Source organism: Oryza glaberrima, chromosome 7, assembly GCF_000147395.1.
Source record: "Oryza glaberrima chromosome 7, OglaRS2, whole genome shotgun sequence".
NCBI lineage: Eukaryota > Viridiplantae > Streptophyta > Magnoliopsida > Poales > Poaceae > Oryza > Oryza glaberrima.
Window position 1 is genome coordinate 15,930,056 of NC_068332.1, and position 21,345 is coordinate 15,951,400.

Here is a 21,345-nt window from a genome sequence, read left to right on the forward strand (position 1 = left end):
TGGTGCACACACAAAAGAAAAAGAAAAGAAAAAATGGTTCATCCACGGAATATTGCAATATGCTGCGAAGGTAGGTGCGTTTGTGCAAAACGGGAGGTTCTGGAAGAGATTGAAAAAATTAGTACTACTACGGGGTACGGGCCGCGTGCGACGCCTGCCTGCGCACACCACCAGCAGCGAGAGCGAGAGAGGGGGCGTGGGGCGGTTGGCGCGCCAAGGCAGGTGGGTCCCGTGCGTCGGTGAGTACCGGAAAAGCGAGAGCTCGGTAGGTGACGCGCAGAGCAGCAAGCCGCGCCACGAGCGAGTGACCGCGCGACGCGACCCCGACCCGGCCCGGTCGGTGCGGCGCGGCGAGGTCGCCCGGGTCAGCCGTTCGCCGCCACGCGAGACGAGACGATCAGAAGAGGGCTAAAATAAAAAAAAAATCTTCTTTTTTTTTCCCTCGGCTTGCTAATTCCACGCCGCCCCTCTTTAGGGGTGGAAACAAGCCGAGCCGAGCTCGCAACAAAGTAGATTTGGCTTGGCTCGGCTTGGTTAGGAAAACAAGTTAAAACTTGAGCTCGGCTCGACTCATTTCCTAGCTCGAGCCAGCTCGAGCTGGCTTGCAAGCCTTCCTATTGAAACGACTCTTCATATATATTTTGTAAATATTAAAAAAAGTAAAAATAAATCATCAACATGTAAAATTTAAATAAGTTTATATATTTAATTCTTCAAAATTTTAATGATAAATTTAAAGTTGACAAATAATAATACCATATAAAGTAAAATAATCGATATAAACACACGATGCCCAAGGCTCGCGAGCCAAAACAAGCGGCTCGCAAGCTAGCTTGGCTCGGCTCATTTTAGCAACAAGCTGAAAAGGCGGCTTGGGCTTGGCTCGTTTGACTTACGAGCCGAGCCAAGCCAACCAAGCTCGAGACAAGCCCGAGCTGAGCTCACGAGTCCGAGCTTTTTTTCCACCCCTACCCCTCTTATCCGTTTGTGGACACAGCGAGAGGCATTATTGACTTTGCAGAAATGGAGGGAGAAAAAAAAAAGATGCACGGCTAAAAAATTAAAATTATACTACTCGCTTCGTTTTCAAATACTCCAGTAGTACTGCCACTAGACTGCCAACATTGACTAGGACACATTCGTTTTTTTCTTGACCACTAATTATTCCTCAATAGTTTGATTAGACTATGAGGATGGAAGTGTGCTTATTCCTTAACCCTAACCCTATCTAAAGAGAGGATTAAATTTTGGACGTGGCACGCTTTTCAAACTGCTAAACGGTGTGTTTTGTGTGAAAATTTTCTATATGAAAGTTACTCTAAAATATCAGATTAATGTATTTTTCAAGTTTGTAATAATTAAAACTCAATTAATCACACTTTATTACAACATTGTTTTGCATGAAACACTTAATCTTCATCTTCATCTTCATCTTCAGGAGATTCAAACACCACCTAAGAGAATGGAAGTTTTATTCTTTGTTGAATATGGTCTTTTAGTTCAAAAAATTCCAACTTATTTTTTCAAACTATTTCAATATTCGATCACTTTATTCCCTTAAGTATTTTTTAAGCTTAGTTTATCCTGAATTTAATTAAAATGGTTCACTTTATTGGTTAATTGCATTTCTCTTCTTTGTTTATCTTTATATGAGTCATACTTTAAGCTTAAATTTTATAGAGCCATAGATGGCATCATTATCAAATTTATAAAAATTTAATAACTACTTGCTTGAAAGTTAAAACCTTCATGTTAAAATTAGTTTCGGTGTTTCCAACATATGTAAACAGCGATAACAAAAAAAAATGTTGAGAGGTAAGTTATAATACATATATTAATGCTATCAAATTTTATTTCAAAATATGATTTATACAGGCATAAACGAAAAGCCCAAATATTATCATGGAGTAAGGTGAACTATTGTTAAGAGTTGGGTATAAAATGAGACGAAAAGTTGTCTAAGGGTTAAGTGCTCTGGTGAAAAAGTTTGGGGAGTAAAATTGACATTTTGCTTTTAAGTTACTCAAAAAAATGGCCTTTTTTTTTTGCTTTTTTATAAAATATAAAAGTTTGAGGATGAATGATTTCTATTGCCAGCTATTTAAAAATGGGGGAGTAACTATTTTGCTATGACGCAGTATACTAAAGTGTTGATTGTTTGCGCTACTTTGCAGCTGCAGGCTGCATCAACAGTAGCAGCTACTCAAAAATTAACCGCGGCAGCAGCAGCAGCAAGGCTGTGCTGCCACAGCTAGCATAAATGAACAACCCTTAATTATTCTATTCGGTAATTACATATTTAACACTGAAATAATATATTGTCAAACATTTGAAACTTTGACAATCAATAACTCTAAAATTAGTTAATTTCAAAATGCAAAAGTGGTATGGGCAATCTGCTTAGAAATGTAATAATGTACTTCATAATATCTTAAACTTATTAGGTTAATAAACTTGTTCTAATATAAACTTATGACCAAAGTTACACACCAAAGACCTTAAATAACAAATATCGTTTTTCTTTTTACTATAGAAAGCACTGTCAGGCCTCTAGCAGCAGGTATTATACAATAAAACAATTACCAGACTGCAATAAAAACTAATGGTTTGCCTCACAAAGTAAATGGGCACCCAATTAATGCACAATACAACAAGAATAGTACACTACAATTAATCTTGTATATTATAACAATTGACCCCATCTAGTATAATTATTGCTTGATCCAACTATCACAACAACAAAGCAAAGTGTTAGTCTGTCTACTAGCAGAGAAAACACACCCTTAACTTGCATCTATTTTGTAGCATTTTTGTCATGTTCCTGCAGCAGCAAGTGGGTTTTCCATATATATTTCATACATTGAGCTAAACACAAATCGGTAGTGCATACCAGGTTTATCGGTTCCGTTCCAATATGTCCCATTATATTCCACCACCTAAAGCTATGAAGCGAGAGAGCGGCATATTGTTCCAATCAAAATATCGTTAATTTCAGTTATTCTGATTAAATTCTGGTCGATATTGATCAGAATTAACATACCACTTGTTTCAGTATATTTTAAACATGAGTGATCTTTCCGTTGAATTTGGCTTAGTCGATTCATAAGGATACATGATAAATTTTGTAAAATATGATAGTAACATGATGAATAACTTTGAATCACTCTATTTATATTTTGTAAATTGCAAGTTCTATTCTGGAGTGATCTTTATTTCAGTCCAAAGTGGCTCTTGCCATGCACTGGACTTTGCTCGTGCAATGTTCATGTATTCTTAATAACGCGGATTCACCTAAAGGCTTTTTTATAGCATTAACTGCACTAAAAGTTAGTGGGTCACAATTACATTCAAAGAAAGGATTATGTCTAGCTATAAACTCAATCATCCATGTTATATTGCTCATTGCTATAATTTTTAGTATAATTATGGGCACAAATTTGATAAAATATTGCATAATATTCCCTCCATCCTATCATAATATGAGGGATTAAATTATTTAAATTTGTCCCAAAAATATAAGGGAGTCTAGAGCACTACCTGTGCACCAATTGACCCTCATTCAATTTTCTTCCCACTAAACAACCTTCCAACCCTAATATTGCCTAATCTAGTAGAGAAAACATATATTACAAACTTCATATGTAGTGTAAATCTGGAAACTGTCGTACGATGTACAAGTGAATGTTTGAGATTTGTCTATATCATCATAAGCAATTTTTTTACTACCAGTACAAAAAATTACTTATGATTAAATCTAGGAGAAAAATACTCAAGGTGATATGGACGAATCTCGGATGTCCATTCGTGTATCCTACAGTAGTTTCTAGGTATGCATTACACACTTCCTCAATCTATTGAGAGGTATTTGATCTTTTTTTCATTTTCCTTAATCTCTCAAATGCATACTAAAATCACTTCTAGTATATGATGGAGTTAGTAACATATTTATATTCCCTCCGTTTCAAAATATTTGACACCATTGACTTTTTAGTACGTGTTTGACCATTCGTCTTATTCAAAAAATTTAAGTAATTATTTATTCTTTTCATATCATTTGATTCATTGTTAAATATAATTTCATATACACATATAGTTTTACATATTTCACAAATTTTTTTAATAAGACGAACGGTCAAACACGTGCTAAAAAGTCAACGGTGTCAAACATTTTGAAACGGAGGGAGTATTATCTTATTAAACCCTGAAACGGTACATCTGTATCGGTTGGTATGAGAACTTCCTTTCTAAGAGCCAAATTGGAATGGCCTCTTGAATGAAATTGACAATCTTGATGCATATAGGGTAGAAAAAAAGCTCGCTTGCCTGGCTTGATGGCTCAGTCCAAAATTGTTGCGATTCATCTAGTTTTTCTTTTGAGATACAAATTTCAATCAGAAACCAGAAGACGAAGCATACTAAAAACCGACTAGTATCTTCGAAAAATCGATAAGAAAACCAAATTTGTTTTCGTCGAAAAATATAGAAAAAAATGTTAGATAATTGGAAAAAAAAAATTGTGAAAATGCCATTTCCTATAAATTTGGTAATCTCCCATTGACATACACACAATATGTAATACATATTCATAAAAGACAATACATATCACTCACCAGTCACCAACCATTGGCCAAATAGAATGCCTATCACCTAAATATTAAAGTCCATTACGTACATAGTTTAGAGTCCAATACATATATTGAAATCCATTTCATTACTACATGGAATTTGGCCCATGAAAGGGCTTCCCTTTTTCTAAATAATTATTCTTTTCTTTCCTACTGGACAATTCAAGAAATGCATGGAATGCAACATTTTTTTGAAAAAAAAAATCCTAGTAGGCTCTATGAACATCAAACTATTTATAGGATTTTATTTGATTTTTTTCATTTTTTATCATTTTAAATTTAAATTTGAATGAAACCCATTGAAATTCTAGACGACTACTACTTTTGAGCCACGCCAAAACTTCAGTGTTCATCGAAATTGTGAACCCTCTGTTCACTCCCTTTAGCTTTGTAGACATACATAGATCAATCCAAAGGGCATGCTTGGTCACTTTCACACATTATCACATGTGCGTCTAAAGCATCTAGGCCCCCGTCGTTGATTTTGGTAATTAATGACAAGCGCTATTTGTGGACTAACTATTATCTTGAGTTATACATTTTGAGATAGGTTCATATGATGTGTATGCCATGGATGACTATCGAGGATTAAAATCGATGGCGCAAAGTAAAAGGAATGAAGACAGTAAACTAGTGGTTTTATTTTAATTGATCGAGGAGTTTGGGCGATCAAAATTTGCTATATTTATTTATAGCTTTGTCATACTATCAAAAGGGGTAATGACCTAAACAAAAAGATGATCAAAATGCCACATTAGGTCATTTGCATTTAGACTTGGTTCTCTGTTAGAATTGAATTGCATCTTCGGTCCAGGGCCGGTCTGACCGAGGACATTATGCCGGTCTGACCGATGATCCCAAGTCGGCCTGACCAGCGGGTTGAATGCCTATGGTTGGCCTCGCGGTTGGCGACCCAGAGCCGCCAGAGCTGCAGCCAGTCAAACCGAGCCGATGGCGGTCTGACCGAGCCATGGCCGGTCTGGCCGGCCACCCTATGGCGGTCTGACCGACCCCCGTGTGTTAATACATTAAATGCACTGTAACGGCTAGTTTTCCAACCATTACAATGTAGTCCGGTCTGATCGGCCACCCTATGGCAGTCTGACCAGTAGAGCACGGAGTTGGGGATTTCGACCCTTAATGGCTAGTCTTTGTGTGTGTGTGGGGGGGGGGGTATAAATACTCCCCCACCAACAACAGGGGGACTGTCTTGGCACTTTCTTCACTTGCATATACCCCTTGCAACTACTCTCACACTCTCTAGTGTTTGTGTTCATCCATTTAGTGTGATTGAGGGTTGATTAGTCAAGAGTCAAGTGTATTGCTTCATTGTAGAGCTAGTGCGGCACTTGATCATCTTCGAGCTGGGTCATCGCTTGTTACTCTTAGAGGTTGCCGCCTCCTAGATGGCTTGTGGAGGTGTTGCCCTGTGACCTCTCCAAGGAGATTGTGAAGAAGGCCCGATGCCAGTTGTGAGTGGTTTGGAGTTCACCACCTTTGGAGTTAAGGAAGAACTACCTTTAGTGATCGAGGCTGTGACATCCTGGCCGAGGGCTTAATAGGATTAATACTCATATCAACAAGTTGCAACTTCTTTTCCGGAAGCCGATCTCTAAAGAACTCTGAGGTTAAGCGTACTTGGCATGCAGTAATTTAGGGATGGGTGACCGATCGGGAAATTCTTCCCGAGTGCGCACGGGTGAGGACAAAGTGTTCAGAAAAGACTCTATGAGGGCAGTCTATAACCTATGAAAGCTGCCAGATGTAAGTGGGCTCGGCCTGGGAGAGGCGGGACGTTACAAAATGGTATCAGAGCCGACTCTCGCGGTTTCACGGGCGCGCGTCGCAGTTGCGTAGGCATGTGCGCATGGCTGGTGTGGACTCTTGCGGTTTCACGGGCGCATGTGTCGCAGTTGCATAGGCATGGTGCGCATGGCTGGTGTGTACTTGGAGTGGTCACATAGCATGGCACATGCACTGGCATTGGACACACGGACGTGGACAAGAGGGAACGTTCCTAGCTTGACAAGTTGCAACTTCTTTTCCGGAAGCCGAGCTCTAAAGAACTCCGAGGTCTCTCGGTTTCACGGGCGCGTGTGTCGCAGTTGCGCAGGCATGGTGCGCATGGCTTGTGTGGATATGGAGTGGTCACACAGCATGGCACATGCGCTAGCATTGGACACATGGACGTGGCCAAGAGGGAACGTTCATGGCCTGACAAGTTGCAACTTCTTTTCCAGAAGCCAATCTCTAAAGAACTCTGAGGTTAAGCGTGCTTAGCCTGGAGCAATTTAGGGATGGATGACTGATCGAGAAATTCTTCCCGAGTGCGCACGAGTGAGGACAAAGTATGCAGAAAAGACTAATTTTGGTCTATGAGGGCAGTCTATGACCTATGAAAGCTGCCATATGTAAGTGGGCCTGGCCTGGGAGAGGCGGGACGCTTGACGAAGGGGGCATGCGGTGGATAGAAAGCTGCCAGATGTAAGTGGGCCTGGCCTGGGAGAGGCGGGACGCTTGACGAAGGGGGCTTGCGGTGGATAGAAAGCTGCCAGATGTAAGTGGACCTGGCCTGGGAGAGGCGGGATAGTCCACTTCGTGTGCCGGCTCCCACCTCGCCAACCCCTTGACGAAGGGGGCTTGCGGTGGATAGAAAGCTGCCAGATGTAAGTGGGCCTGGCCTGGGAGAGGCGGGATAGTCCACTTCGTGGGCCGGCTCCCACCTCGCCCACCCCTTGATGAAGGGGGCTTGCGGTGGATAGAAAGCTGCCAGATGTAAGTGGGCCTGGCCTGGGAGAGGCGGGATAGTCCACTTCGTGGGCCGGCTCCCACCTCGCCAACCCCTTGGCCAAGGGGGCTTGCGGTGGATAGAAAGCTGCCAGATGTAAGTGGGCCTGGCCTGGGAGAGGCGGGATAGTCCACTTCGTGGGCCAGCTCCCACCTCGCCCACCTCTTGATGAAGGGGGCTTGCGGTGGATAGAAAGTTGCCAGATGTAAGTGGGCCTGGCCTGGGAGAGGCGGGACGCTTGACGAAGAGGTTTGCGGTGCATAGAAAGCTGCTATATGTAAGTGGGCCTGGCCTGGGAGAGGCGGGATAGTCCACTTCGTGGGCCGGCTCCCACCTTGCCCACCCCTTGACGAAGGGGGTTTGCGGTGGATAGAAAGCTGCCAGATGTAAGTGGCCTAGCCTGGGAGAGGCAGGATGTTACAGAGGCTTGGGTAGTCCACTTCGTGGGCCAGCTCCCACCTTGCCACCCCTTGATGAAGGGGGCTTGCGGTGGCTTCGTGGTTTTGAGCGGTGAAGTTGGGTTCGCCTCAACGGGGATTAGGAACCGGCGAGTTTCCGAACCCCGGGTGAAAAATTCCTTGTCTCTTGCCTCATTTACTTATTGCATTTTCATCTGTGCAATTTACTTTCATAGAGACATATCTGAGCCCATATCACCCTAGGATTTCAAAACATAACTTAGTTGCAATTTACTTTCATAGAGACATATTTGAGCCCACATCACTCTAGGATTGTAAAATATAACTTAGTTGCTTAGTTAAGTTTATCCCTCACCAAGCCTAGCAACTTAGGTTAGTTTTGATTAGGTGTGATTTAATTTTAATCGCCTATATATTCACCCCTTGTAATCGACATCTCGATCCTACAACGTCTAATAATTTGCTAGTCACTGGTGCATGGGAAGCATGGGAAGAGGGGAAGGGCAATTTCCCTTTTACTGTAGTAGAGATATGCTTCCTCCGTTTTCAAAATAAATAAACCTAGTATGTGATGTGACATGTTTTACTGCTATGAGATTATTAATACTAACTCATAGTACTAGGATGTGTCACATTCCGTATTAGATTTGTTTATTTTGAGACATGAATAATATGGGATTGTGGTGGGAAGAGAACGTCGTGGTTTTTTATAAATAGGATTGGGGCGAGAAGAAAAGGGAAGAAAGACGATTGTGCTACATAGTACTAGCAAATTAGCCATGCTATGCCATGGGATACAAAATGAAACCATTTTTCCGTGTTTGTAGAAGAAAATTTTAGTTTTGTTTCTATTCATTTTCTAATTGGCTGGTTTTATGGAAAACCATTCTTTCTTTTTTTTTTGGTGGGGATGGGGTGCAACATCGATTTTCTCCATTGGTTTTTTTTAGATTTGTTGAAAGCGTGGGTAGAGAGGAGGACGACTTCCTTCTTTTTAATGTAGTAGAGATAGTTGCCTATTTTTTCGGAGAAACCGTTGTTTTTATAGAGCATTAGATCACATAATTGGTTTTCTCCGCTAATTTTTGTAGATACATGGAAAGCATGGGGTAGAGAAGAGGTGGGCAACTTGGGCTGCACTCATTTATGATGGTTAGGAACTTCTCACATGGGCATGAAAAACAAGATAACTCATTTGCATATGATTAATTTAGTACTCCCTATACAGTATGCGACATATCTTAAAAACTACAAATCTGGATATACAGCTATCCAAATTTGTAATCCTAGGTCATATCCTATCCTAGATACATTTATATTGGGACTGTGGAGATTATGGGTACTCCATACCCACATGGCATGGTTATCCGACTAGTTATAGGGGATAACTTATATCTATGAAATATGTAACAGATCATGACTTGGGTATTACGTTTCCTTGTATATTATGGAACGGCCTAAAGTCTTGGTTTAATGATATTGTAAAGTAGATTTAGGAAACCGATACCGTATTGGTTAAGGTTTCTATCTTGTAATCCTGCCCTCCATCCTATATAAGGTGGGCAGGAGGCCCTCTAGGGGGTAGATGAGACAACTAGATCGTCAGATCTATAATACACCCGGCGGATTCAAATCCCCAAACAGGAATAGGGTATTACCTCTCATTGAGAGGGCCTGAACCTGTCTAAATCCTTGTCTCCGCATCCATCCACTTTTAGGTCTCGTGCGCTACCCCTTTTATTATTGCCGAATTCTTGTTTCGACAGGGACATAGGGAATATTAACGGATTTCGGTGATTTTTTTTGAGAGAGAGCATTAGAGCAAGTTTAATAGAAGTATAGCCAACTGTTAGGTATAAAAAGCTACTCCGTTCATCTAATTTAATAGCCTACCATACAATAGTTTCATATAAATATATAATACACTATTGATACTTAGCCCATCTATCACGAAACCTCTAATGGGCGATCGATCGCCCAGCCAATGGGGTAGCGATCGGGTAGCCTCCCCCCTCCCTCCACCTAGTTTCCTTTTTTGACACCGCATTACTTTCCTATTTTAGTAAGTTTATACACAGTTTACACATCTAAAGTTTAGAGACCAAAAGTTTATAAGTCAAAAGTTTATATATCCGATTCAAATTTGAATTTGAATTCAAATATTTTTTATATATAGTATTTCTATACATCTAAACTTTATACACCTAAAGTTTATAGACCCAAAGTTTATAAATCAAAAGTTTATATATCCTTTTAAATTTGAATTTTAATTATATCCGATTTGAATTTGAATTCAAATATTTTTTATATATAGTATTTCTATACATCTAAAGTTTATACACCTAAAGTTCATACACCCAAAGTTTATAAGTCAAAAGTTTATATACCCGTTTCAAATTTGAATTTGAATTATATCCGATTTAAATTTGAATTTGAATTCAAATATTTTCTATATATAGTATTTCTATACATCTAAAGTTTATACACCTAAAGTTTAGATCCAAAGTTTATAAGTCAAAAGTTTACATAGCCGATTCAAATTTGAATTTGAATTCAAATTTTTTATATATAGTATTTCTATACATAAATTTTTCTAACTTTTGGTTTTTTTTAAAAAAAAAAATTTGTGGTGTAGAAGGAGGGGAGGAGGAAGGGGGAAAGGAGGGAGGAGTGTATCTGAGTGTAGGGGAGGGGGAGGACGGGACCGCTCATTAGGCGTGCCCCATCTATCACACACACGTACTCCTCCGTTAAAAAAAAAAACTCACCATCGAAGACAATAAATCTGAACAATCTCATGTCCAGATTCATTGTCAAGTTATTCTTTGTTTTAGTGGAGGGATTAATATCTTAAAACTCGTGCTGCAGTTCAATATAAATCTGTACTCCGTTTTTCTTTTATCTCCTTTTCTCTTTCTTCGCATATGTTTTTTATGGGTGAGGATTCTCTACCATAATGTCATTATTACGTGAATCCCACCCTTCTATTGTTTCACATGTCAGTGTGTGTAATGGTAGTGTAATTATGGTAGAAGATGTGAACCCATTTTTTACTACCTTGTCTTATAGTATTAGATGTGAACCTGTTTTTTACTGCCTATCTTATAGTACTGGTCTACTGTACTACTCCCTCCGTCTTATAATATAGAAATCTAGGATATGATGGGATGTTTTATAGTGCAACGAATCTGGATAGACCTCCTGTCTAGATCTATTAAACTATAAAATGTTTCGACTGATTCTAAGTTATTATATTATGGGATGGAGGGAGTACTTTGCTATTAGAACAACTGATCAAGCAAGCAAATCACCGAAACCGCTCCCTAAAATTCAAATATCCAACGCTCCATTTCGCTTCCCCACCCAAATTCCCAATCCCACCCCGCCGCCGCCGCCGCCGAGCGATACCGGGGCCGCCGCTCCCCATGGACGCCGGCGACGCGAGCCGCTTGGGGGAGTCGCTGGACGCCGTCTCCGCCGCCTTCCAGTCCCGCGTCATGGAGCTCCAGGAGCTCGTCCTCGCCCGCAACAGTAAGCTCCCTCTCTCCACAACCTCACCCCTCCTCATTCCTATCTCTCTCTCTCTCTCCTCCCATCACCGAAACCCTCCGATCCCCTGACCTCGCCTGCCTCCCCCCCACGTTCGCAGTGTACCCGGCGACGGCGATACCGGACCTCGCCGCCGTCGACGTGTCGCTCACGGCCATGGAGGCGCAGTTGCAGGCGGTCCGCCGCCGCCTCCAGGAGGAGCGCGAAGCCTTCCCCAAGGCCAAGGTATCGTCCTCTTTCTAAGATTTACTCAATGCACTGTTAAATTGGCAGTACAGGTTGTTCCTTGGTTGCTGATTTGACGAACATGGGGAGGGGATCGACACAACATATTTTGATTAGGACCTAAACAATCAAAGGGATTTGATACCCACTAATCCCTTGTTAATCCAATCCTCCTGTGGCGTGATGGGTTGTGTAGAAATGGCTGGATTAATCTTGCCTGTTCCTGCGGCGTGATGGGGTTGCAGTGAGTGTCTGGGTATGGGGGTAAATGGATATATCAGTTACCGTAGTTTGAGTATTTGGAGAATTGAACAAAAACAAGGTCTTTGTCTTTCTGGGAAAAAGAAGTATTATATCTTTCGATAATTTTGCTATTGCTCCTAACTCCAATCTTAATTTTGTTCAATCTACCCGTGAAATGAAATATTTCTAACTAGTGATTTCCTCAAATACTGATGTAGAAACTAGTACAACAGTCCTTGAAGCAACAGCGGAGGCTGCAGCTTATGCTTGCAAACATGCCAACTGGGATGCGCGAGGATGTCTTTGCTACACCTCTGGAACATAATTCATCAATGTATTTGTGAATATTAGGAAAATACATTGGCTGTTTCTACCTTCATTTGTGATATCAAGTTTTGTGCGTTACAGGGTGTTCCCTGAGTCGCTCAATTTCAGCTCGGCTGTTCCAGAAGTCAGAGACCATGATTTAAAGATTAAGGAGGAGCCAACTGCACCACCCAAGGTAAAGATATACAATCTTATGTAACTTTTACTCATTGTCTACAATTCTTTTCAGATAGAAATTATAATTGTGTCATCATCTAATTTATTCTTTTATTACTGAGAAGAAGGGAAGAGGACCTGCACCTCGTTGGTACATATCCACTGAGGAGCTTGATTCGTTGTCATCGTGAGTTCTCAATTGCAATGATAGCTTCATTTCATTTACTTGTCTTTATATACCAACCACATTCCTTTATCTGCATCCAATATGTGGTTAAGTGTTTTTTTTTTGGTGTTTACATCTGTCCGTTTGAGATAATGCGATGTATACCATATGAATGTGCTACTTCTTTCTACACCATTCTTCTTTTCTGCATACTTAGATTTTCTTTTCTGAACAAATGGTAAGAAATGCTAGGTGAATGTTTTGTGATTTACCTAGGGCCTGTTCAGATTGTAGCCAAAATAAATCTTACCAAATTTTGGCATTGCCAAAATTTTGCCAATTTGGCAATATTGCCAAGTTTTGGCAAGATTTCTTATTTATTTATTAGAGTTTGGTACGAAACTAAATGGATGCACATATTTGGCAACTTTGCCAAAAAAATGGTATGGTTTGAAATGGCATCAATCTGAACAAGCCCCTAGAATTGAGCCTAGACATGACTTGCAGTCAAAACATCTGCCTTCTTTGCCTTTGCATCATCTTTTTGCTATGTGGGTCTCACAGGCAATGAAGGTTGTCATGAGGTTTATATTATCAATCCAGCACTACTGAGTATGGAGATAAGTGCCTATTTACCTATGTTCCTATAAGTTGAAGCTGTTAAAGTGCTGCCTATTGGTTTTGTAACCCATCTATTTCATTATACACCAAGTTCAATCAGTAGAGAACCTGAAATATCAAAACTCAAGAGACAAACAATGCAATATAGCTGGTATGGTCAACTTCTTTGAGTTTCTTATAAATCTAGGTTCTATGCTAACTTGTCTTTAAGAAATGGCTATACACTATAGAATAGACGAAATCACATGGAAGTTGGAACAATATTTTTACTCAGGAAGGTTGCTATTTCATTTTCCCATTGTGTAGAACTATAGAAGACATGCAAACTGGTGCCATGCCTTCAAACTAAAAATGGCATCCCATTTTGTTACTACAGATACATGAGAGGGAGGCTCACTCTGGAGAAGGTTAACATTGCCATCAATGAAGTGGCTTCATATGCGGACGGCAATGCTCATCTTGTTGCATGTCCAAAGAAAAAGGTTGATCATTTCAATAACTTTACTCCACCTTTTATTTATAAAAAAAATCAAGATTATTGAAAAAACAGTGGGAACTAGCTGGTTCCTGCACATAAACCAAATTTACCCCCAAAATCAGATGTTTCATTTTCTGTTTTTACTAATAAGCATCATTTGATAAACTGTAGAAATTTCCATTCTTATGTGGAGACTTTGGAGAGAACTTGAATATAATATAAGTACTAACCGTTAAGGAAACAATTGAACTTTCCCGATAGCAGAAACCAGCACATCTTTTGTCACAGTTTTCAAATCAATGGAAGTTTAACCTGTAAACAGCCATTGCCCAGTTGTATGGTAGGATTGGTTGTTGACCATCCTTAATGTTCTTGCAGTTATCAGAAGACACATGGGAGAAGGCACTGGTAAGTTCTGGAAGGATGTTGATTCGATTTACTCATTTTTGTGCGGAATCAGCATTTTTTTTTCTTTTTAGGAATTAAGGGACATTGCAGCAAGAGAGTCAGTTAAGGGGAAGCATTTCTTCTTGGAAACTGATATAAAGGGACCGGGCTTAAAACTTGATACCACAGGGAAAGCAATCCTTACTGTAAGTATATGCAGCTTTGACCACTTGTGTACAAATGATTTTTTTTCTTCTATATCTCTAAGATGATTTTAATGATATACATATTTGGTAGACAAAAATGCTATTCAAATTGTTCCATTTGTAGTTGGCACCCTTTCAAAGAAATTTGGTAGCATAATTTGTATTTGTCAAACTTGAACGGGGTAGAGAAAGAACATGGTACGCTAAATTAAACATTAACTGTGGTATTGAAGTTAAGCAGTTAAACAATTCCATTCATATGTTTTGCCCTGTTTAACAAAATTGATTTAACATTTCATAACTCATGCGACGCACCATACTTACACTGCATTCCTGTCTGTTTATTTGTATAACAGCCAGTATTAACGAGACTACTAGTAAAGCCATTTACTTGGCACCATTAATGATGAATATTTGCTTGAATGAAAATAGGATGCTAGACACTAATTTCTTGAAGATGTGAAACAAAAACTACTACTGATTTGCTCTTGCCAATTGGAATTTTCCTTTTCTGCCGCATTAATCTTCTCGTGTTTTTTCAGGTCCTTCGTCATCTCGGCCGCTTCCAGGAGACCCGGATTGGGCATCATCGCGTTTTCATACTTTCAAAACAACAGTGAATGAAGGGTCTCCTCCAAGCTTTATTTAGGTGCTGGAGAATATAAAGTTTAATTTGGTGTTAGGCTGGAGATAGATACGCATGCATTGAGCTTGTTTACTAATTGCTATGCTGTAGTTTGTTGCATACAGGTCAGGGCAAGTACTATAATGCTCTATATGCTACCCCTAAAATCGCCACATTGGATTGAGTGATGAGGTGGAGGAGATAAGTGAGGAGAAAGATGATGAACCACCCTTAAATCAAGAGGCAACCTCCACACAAATCTATTATCTATCTATCTATCTATTATATAATAAAAGTCCATTAAACTTTCTACAAATTTTCTCAAGCTGCCACGTGGCATTCTACGAACGCTCCTAAGCCGTCACTTGGCACTTTTATAAATTAGAAAATTTCTTAAAAATCTATAAAAAAAAGGAAAACATCTAACAGTTGATTTTCATTAAATTTAGTGGTCCCATTATTTTAAGCGTTTAGATTTATCTGAATCGACCTACAGGTAGGAACGTACGCACCCCTCTTTCTATCTTACGGTTGTTAAGATTTAATTCATGATTTGTTACAGATTAATCTATATCTATACTAATATAAAAAAAAAAGGAGGAGTTCACCTCCTAGCAATTCTACGTGTGAAATCAACCACTCTTATCCCATCCGTCCATCCACCCTCTCATCCAATCTGAGCCGTCCGCTGTACACCGTAGATCTATATCCACAAGCGATTTCGCCCCCACGCGGTAACTGCGACGCGCAAATCCCCGGTGCGATGACTCCTCCGCCTGCTCGCTCCGCGCCTCTCTCTCCCCGCCCGCATCCTCGCTCTGCGCCTCCTCTCCTCGCGACGGTCCACCGCCGGACCAGCGACCTCGCCTCCTCGCTCCGCCTCAATGCCGGACCAGCGCCGAGGCACTACCGCACTGCTGCCCACGGCCAGGCACGGGTCCAGCCGCCTCTGACCGGCACCACAGCGCCTCCGCTGCTCGCAGGGACGCCGCCGCTACCCGCCCGGCTACCTCCGTTGCCGCCGCCAACACGCGAGTCTCCTCCTCCCTGATCGAGATCGAGTCGACACACATACACCACCAACCACCGGCCGGCCGCCGCGCACCGGCGAGCAGGATGGGGAGGCCGCCGTGCTGCGACAAGGTTGGGTGAAGAAGGGGCCATGGACGCCGGAGGAGGACCTGATGCTGGCCTCCTACATCCAGGAGCACGGCGCCGGCAACTGGCGCGCCGTGCCGACCAACACCGGTGCGTGTTCTTGTGTGTTCTTGATCGATCGATCTGCGTTGGGTTGCGAGATCTGAGATTTTTGCATGTTTGTTCTGTGCGTGTGTGCAGGGGTGATGCGTTGCAGCAAGAGCTGCCGGCTCCGGTGGACGAACTACCTCCGGCCGGGGATCAAGCGGGGGAACTTCACTGAGCAGGAGGAGAAGCTCATCGTCCACCTCCAGGCTCTCCTCGGCAACCGGTGATTTTTCTTTTCTTGGTTTTATGGTTGCTTTGATTGCTTTGTCCATGGCGTCCACGGCTGAGTGGGTTGCTGGCTGGCTCTGGCTGTCTACGATGGGCGTCCATGGCATAAGAGGATTCTGAACTGATGCATAAGAGTGTCTTGCATTTGCAGTTCTCTACCATAATCGTGGTCCACAACATAGCCGTGCTCTCTGAATACTTTCAATGGATAATCAACGAAGCTCTACACTACAAATTTCTGCAATAACATGTACTATTATTTTTTGTCTGAATTTTGCTTTGCTTGCTACCTTTATTTTACCTGGAGACAATTTATATTTGGCCTGTGATAATACTCTATTGTAGTGTATGTACTAAAATGTGTTTTTATTCTATTTAGGAGGGATCATATGGAGGTTAGTTTATCAACATTCTAAAATATCAATATTGATGCTCATGATTTTGTTAACTATTGTTTATCACTGATTCTCTTCCATGCCCAATAGGTGATTTCACCAATGAAAGATGGAACATTTATTGATTGGGATATTGTTGACAATATATGGAATCATGCTTTCAGGTGAGTTGCTTTATCTATTTGATGCAGATCTGAGTAATTTTGTGCCAAAAGTGCACGCCCAAAAAGCTGGCCACACTTGTGGCAAAACTTGTCTGAAAAATAAATCTATGACATGAGAGGCACTGGAGTAACCAGGTTTGGCACACTGCTTATGTGGTTCGCCAAACACTTGCCCGTTGCCGCAAAAGGCCGAACGTGCCTAACTTGTTTCTGGGGAAGTTTGGGATGAACCAAACTCTATCTTTAACATAGTTTCTTTAGAATCAGCAACAAAGTTAATCTTCTATGCCTCTATGGAATCTTTTGGATGTCAGCATGGTTACTGCTTTATGCCCACCATCTTTTCACCTTACATATTTATTTATGCTCTTCAAATATACTAATAGTGAAATCCCTTCTTATGTGTACAACCGGATAAAGTTGATTAAATACTAGGATTTCCTTTGTATGGCATGGAGATGCAACTACTGAAGTTTTTTGCTTTGTTAGCTTTTATCCTGAGGAGCATCCTATGTTGATAGTTGAACCATCTACAAACAGAGGGCAGCAAAGAGAGAAGTATGTCCATATGTTCTGTATTTAAATTAATTGTGTTGCTTATGTGGTCCTATAACTAAATTTAACAATTCTCAAAACCTTTTTATCTTTTTTGTATCGTGGGTTGTCAAAATAAGCAACTATAGTATTTCTACGTAAAACACCCATAAAGGGTATTTCAATCGAAATCCCAAAACAGGATATTGGTTCTTTCGCTTGCTCTTGATGATACTGTAATGGAATGGCAAACCTATTTCTTCGCATTTTGGCTAACAAATCTGAATTATTTTGAAGAATAGAAGGATAGACAAAATTCCAATGACCATTGGACATGATTCGATCTGGTGTTGAATAATCAAGAATTTCCCTGTCTTTTTTAACAAAAGTATCCATTAAGGTGTTTCTTTTATCATGCCATTTTTGTTATTTATCAGTTTTTTTGGAACAAAAACAATGTATTTTCTTAGTTGATGCTTTATGCAGGTATCTATTGACTTTAAAGATCATGAAGGCATAATGCATATATCAAGGCTTTGACATGGTCTTCATGCAAGAATAAAATGCCATTTTGTGTTTGTCAACAAGTGTTATTTATTTTTAATCAACAATTGTTTGTCTTACTTCAGGTTCACTGATCTAATGTTTTAGTCTTGCACCTGTCACTTGCTAATAATGTTGTAACCTTGCTCCTGTCACTTGATAGTATTTCAAATAATTTTCAATATTATTTGTGCAGATTATATAAGGTCGCTTTAAGATTACCATGTTCAGATTCTTCTGCCGGCCCTGTTATTTACATTATGCATTGGACTATTGAGCCTGGTTGTTTTTGGAGGACCAGGGAGCATGGCTGGAGTATCATCTAGAGGATAACCTGTTGTGGATTATGCACTTGGCTTTGTCTTGACAAATAATATATGCGTTATTGCTTGTAAGAGAGGTCTTGTTTTCTGATCTTATCCTGGATTGTATTAAGGACAATTCATGTGGATTAAGGAGAATTCAGAAACAAAATTTGGAACATTTGCTATAGTATTTTCTGATCTTATCCTGGGATGTACCTGAACTTAATATTCTCGGTTGTACCGGTTCATTTCTGAGTTCATTCCCTGAACTTGTTGACTAATTTCAATCTGTGATGTGCCTCAATTTTTTAATATATATCTACCAAAGTTTGGTTTGTTTATGTTATTGGTGCACTGAGATAATTTTAATTATTTTGGCTGTTACATTGGTAAATTATGCAGTTATGACATTTTATCACACTTCCTAATTTTTATATGTAGTTTACATTTTATACTTATTTTTTTATACGTGCCTTGCACGTGCACGATTCCTAGTATATCTAATGGTCAACTTAATTCCTTGACTTCTCTCATGGAGGCAAAACCGGTTGTGGACGAAATTCTGATGCATGTCCCATGTACCTTGATACATATGAGGTTCATTGGTGGTCTTAGGTTCGTTCTTTAATAAACTGTCTTTACAACGATGACCTTTTAAACTTAACATCCAATTTATGATAAGATTAAACCATTGTATTTCTTTTAGTTAAATTAACAGTTTGAGCTCCATAATTAGATATTTAATGACTTTTTTAAACCGCCATGTGGCGCTCTAATAAATCCTTAAAATTCTATTAAAAAAGCAAAACATCTAATCGTTGGTTTTTATTTAATCGGGTGAACCCACAGTTATCACCATTAGATCTATATCTTAAAAGTCACCAATTAAATCTATCCCCAAAACCGCCACGTTTATGCCATTGATCGCTACTACCTCCGTCCTAAAATATAGCAATTTTTAGTTAGCTAAAAATGCTTATATTTTGCGGCATAACAAAGTTTGCACTGTCTTTTCGCACTTAGGCGCACAGCGTGCCGTTGGTAATGATTCTACTACGGCGCTGCAAATTCGCAAGCTGATCCTAAGTAATCGTTGTTGTTCATTGGATTCCCCCGGAATTACTTCGTTAGGATTGAAGAATTGCTGTAATTCTTCCTGAATAGACTCGATTCTCGATTCTCCCGTCATGGGACAGAGGGAGTAAGTAGGAAGGAAAAAAAAGTACGGTACATTTACGCCCAGCCTCACGTCTTTTTTTTCTTTTCTTCTTCTCTCACTTAGATTAGATGAAAAATAAAACTAATAATTTAAGCTCATATGCAAAAATATATGTTATTTGGAGTTGTATTATAACAAGATGTATGCTGTCGGATCATCCATACAAAATATAAACAAATTGAAAATATAGATTATATAACTGTATATCACTTGAGAAATTAGACTTGCATTTCCAAAAATAAAAATAACATTCAAACATTCCCAAAAGTTAAATACTGATATAACTAAATAACATTACTAAATTTTTCATATATTATGTGTTTTTCTTTTGATAGTATTGATGTGCTTTATGTCCTAGGCTTCATTCGCTCTAGCTCATTGGCTGAGCTTATCAGGACGTGCAAAACAACGTAGGTCATTGGCATTGAATATTATGATTAATTAAGAATTAAATATTAAAACTTTAAAAGTATATTTATTTAATTTTTAGAATACTTTTATATAGAAACCATTTCCAAAACACACACAATGTCCGGTAAGCATGATTACAATAAACAAGGGGTGGCCAATCCTATAAGTACTTCGGTACTCAACCTTAATTATTACTTCCTCTCTTTCGTAATGTAAGGCATTTCGTAATGTAAGTCATTCTAGCATTTCTCATATTTATATTGATTTTAATGTATCTAAATAGATATATATGTCTAGATTCATTAATATCAATATGAATATGGAAAATGCTATAATGACTTATATTGTGAAACGGAGGGAGTACTTAGGTACTAAAATTCTTAATATGTAGTATATAATTTACTTTGTCAATTAGTAGTAGCCAAATATATCAATTATATGTCCCTACTATTCACCGTATATATAAGTTCTATATAGAAACCACTGTCTATCAATCTTCGAGTCTGTCGACGGTGGGTACCCGTAGACCGGATATAGAGGGTATTGGGGTACGTTGGTACGAGGATCTACGTAATACGACATCAAGGAAACAAGAGACAAAGATTATACGGGTTCAGGCCCCTTAATAGGTAATAGCCCTAATCCAGTTGATATGGGATTATACGGGGATGACCATAAATGACAAAGAGAATAACAGAACTCGACGATACCGACGAGATCGTAGTCGAGTTGATTCGACTAGATCACTCGGCGACTTGGCTCCTGTAGGCTCCGGCTTCGTAGGCTGTGGTCGTTGTGTTGGCTATGAGATTCGATGCCTTAGGTTTTTCCGGGAGGTCCCTTCTATATCGCAGGTCAGGTGGTTTCCAGGTAGGACTCGGAGACATCGGACCCTGCATGATATAGTGACGACCCAGTCCTATACGGGTAGGAACCTTTCCATTGGTGGACTTCGAGATGAATTTCCTTAGCGTATACAGAGAATGTCCATACACGCGCAGATGTACCGTATTGCCATATCACGTACATCCAAGGGTAGAGGGTATACCTTATCCGTAGCCCTGACAGAGTCATACCCTACACAATGCACCTAATAATTATCTCATATCCAATGAGCATGTGTACCATCTAGCATTGAGGATGAAGGACGATACTAACTGGGAAATCATAAAAAGATGATAGATAAGTAGATGATGCCACCAAGTGACAGACAAACAATAGTTGACTACAATTAGATTGCGACTATGAGTAATAATATTCCTACTCTCCTACAACCACTTCTAGGATGTTACATGATGCTCTAATAAATTAAGTAAATGTAAGAAAAATAATAAGAAAAAATAAAGCATCTACCCACCGTTTTACACTTAAACCGGTGGATTCATTATTTTCAACCATTAGATTAGATCGCTCGCTCTTAAAAACCAGTTAATCCCTCCCTATGTACACATGTACACAGGAAATGTCGAAAAGAAAAAAAAAGAAG

At 39.8% G+C, this 21,345-nt stretch overlaps 2 protein-coding genes and 1 pseudogene across 8 annotated transcripts; all 3 read left to right on the forward strand.

The window, feature by feature from the left end:
• The first annotated feature begins 11,164 nt into the window (after nucleotides 1–11,164).
• Nucleotides 11,165–15,091, forward strand: LOC127779499 (spindle and kinetochore-associated protein 1 homolog). 3 transcript variants are annotated; one of them, XM_052306293.1, is made up of 10 exons: nucleotides 11,165–11,363; nucleotides 11,482–11,606; nucleotides 12,068–12,183; nucleotides 12,258–12,351; nucleotides 12,458–12,519; nucleotides 13,496–13,601; nucleotides 13,976–14,005; nucleotides 14,077–14,190; nucleotides 14,733–14,839; nucleotides 14,927–15,091. In XM_052306293.1, exons 1-9 carry the CDS (start codon nucleotides 11,258–11,260, stop codon nucleotides 14,808–14,810), a joined length of 831 nt encoding a protein of 276 aa, XP_052162253.1. In that variant the 5' UTR covers nucleotides 11,165–11,257; the 3' UTR covers nucleotides 14,811–14,839; nucleotides 14,927–15,091. The 3 variants fall into 3 exon arrangements, with proteins under 3 accessions (XP_052162253.1, XP_052162254.1, XP_052162252.1); XM_052306294.1 differs by having other exon boundaries at nucleotides 14,941–15,085; XM_052306292.1 differs by having other exon boundaries at nucleotides 14,733–15,085.
• A 378-nt stretch (nucleotides 15,092–15,469) lies between these two features.
• Nucleotides 15,470–18,419, forward strand: LOC127779500 (transcription factor MYB101-like; annotated as a pseudogene).
• Nucleotides 16,442–18,419, forward strand: LOC127779501 (actin-related protein 4-like). Of its 5 annotated transcripts, none has more exons than XM_052306298.1 (5): nucleotides 16,442–16,538; nucleotides 16,668–16,683; nucleotides 16,774–16,847; nucleotides 17,337–17,405; nucleotides 18,121–18,419. In XM_052306298.1, coding segments are annotated over exons 1-5 (291 nt in total). In that variant the 5' UTR covers nucleotides 16,442–16,536; the 3' UTR covers nucleotides 18,251–18,419. The 5 variants fall into 5 exon arrangements, with proteins under 5 accessions (XP_052162258.1, XP_052162260.1, XP_052162257.1 ...); XM_052306300.1 differs by having other exon boundaries at nucleotides 16,465–16,538; nucleotides 16,634–16,683; nucleotides 17,868–18,419; XM_052306296.1 differs by having other exon boundaries at nucleotides 16,475–16,538; nucleotides 16,634–16,683.
• Nucleotides 18,420–21,345: the final 2,926 nt, after the last annotated feature.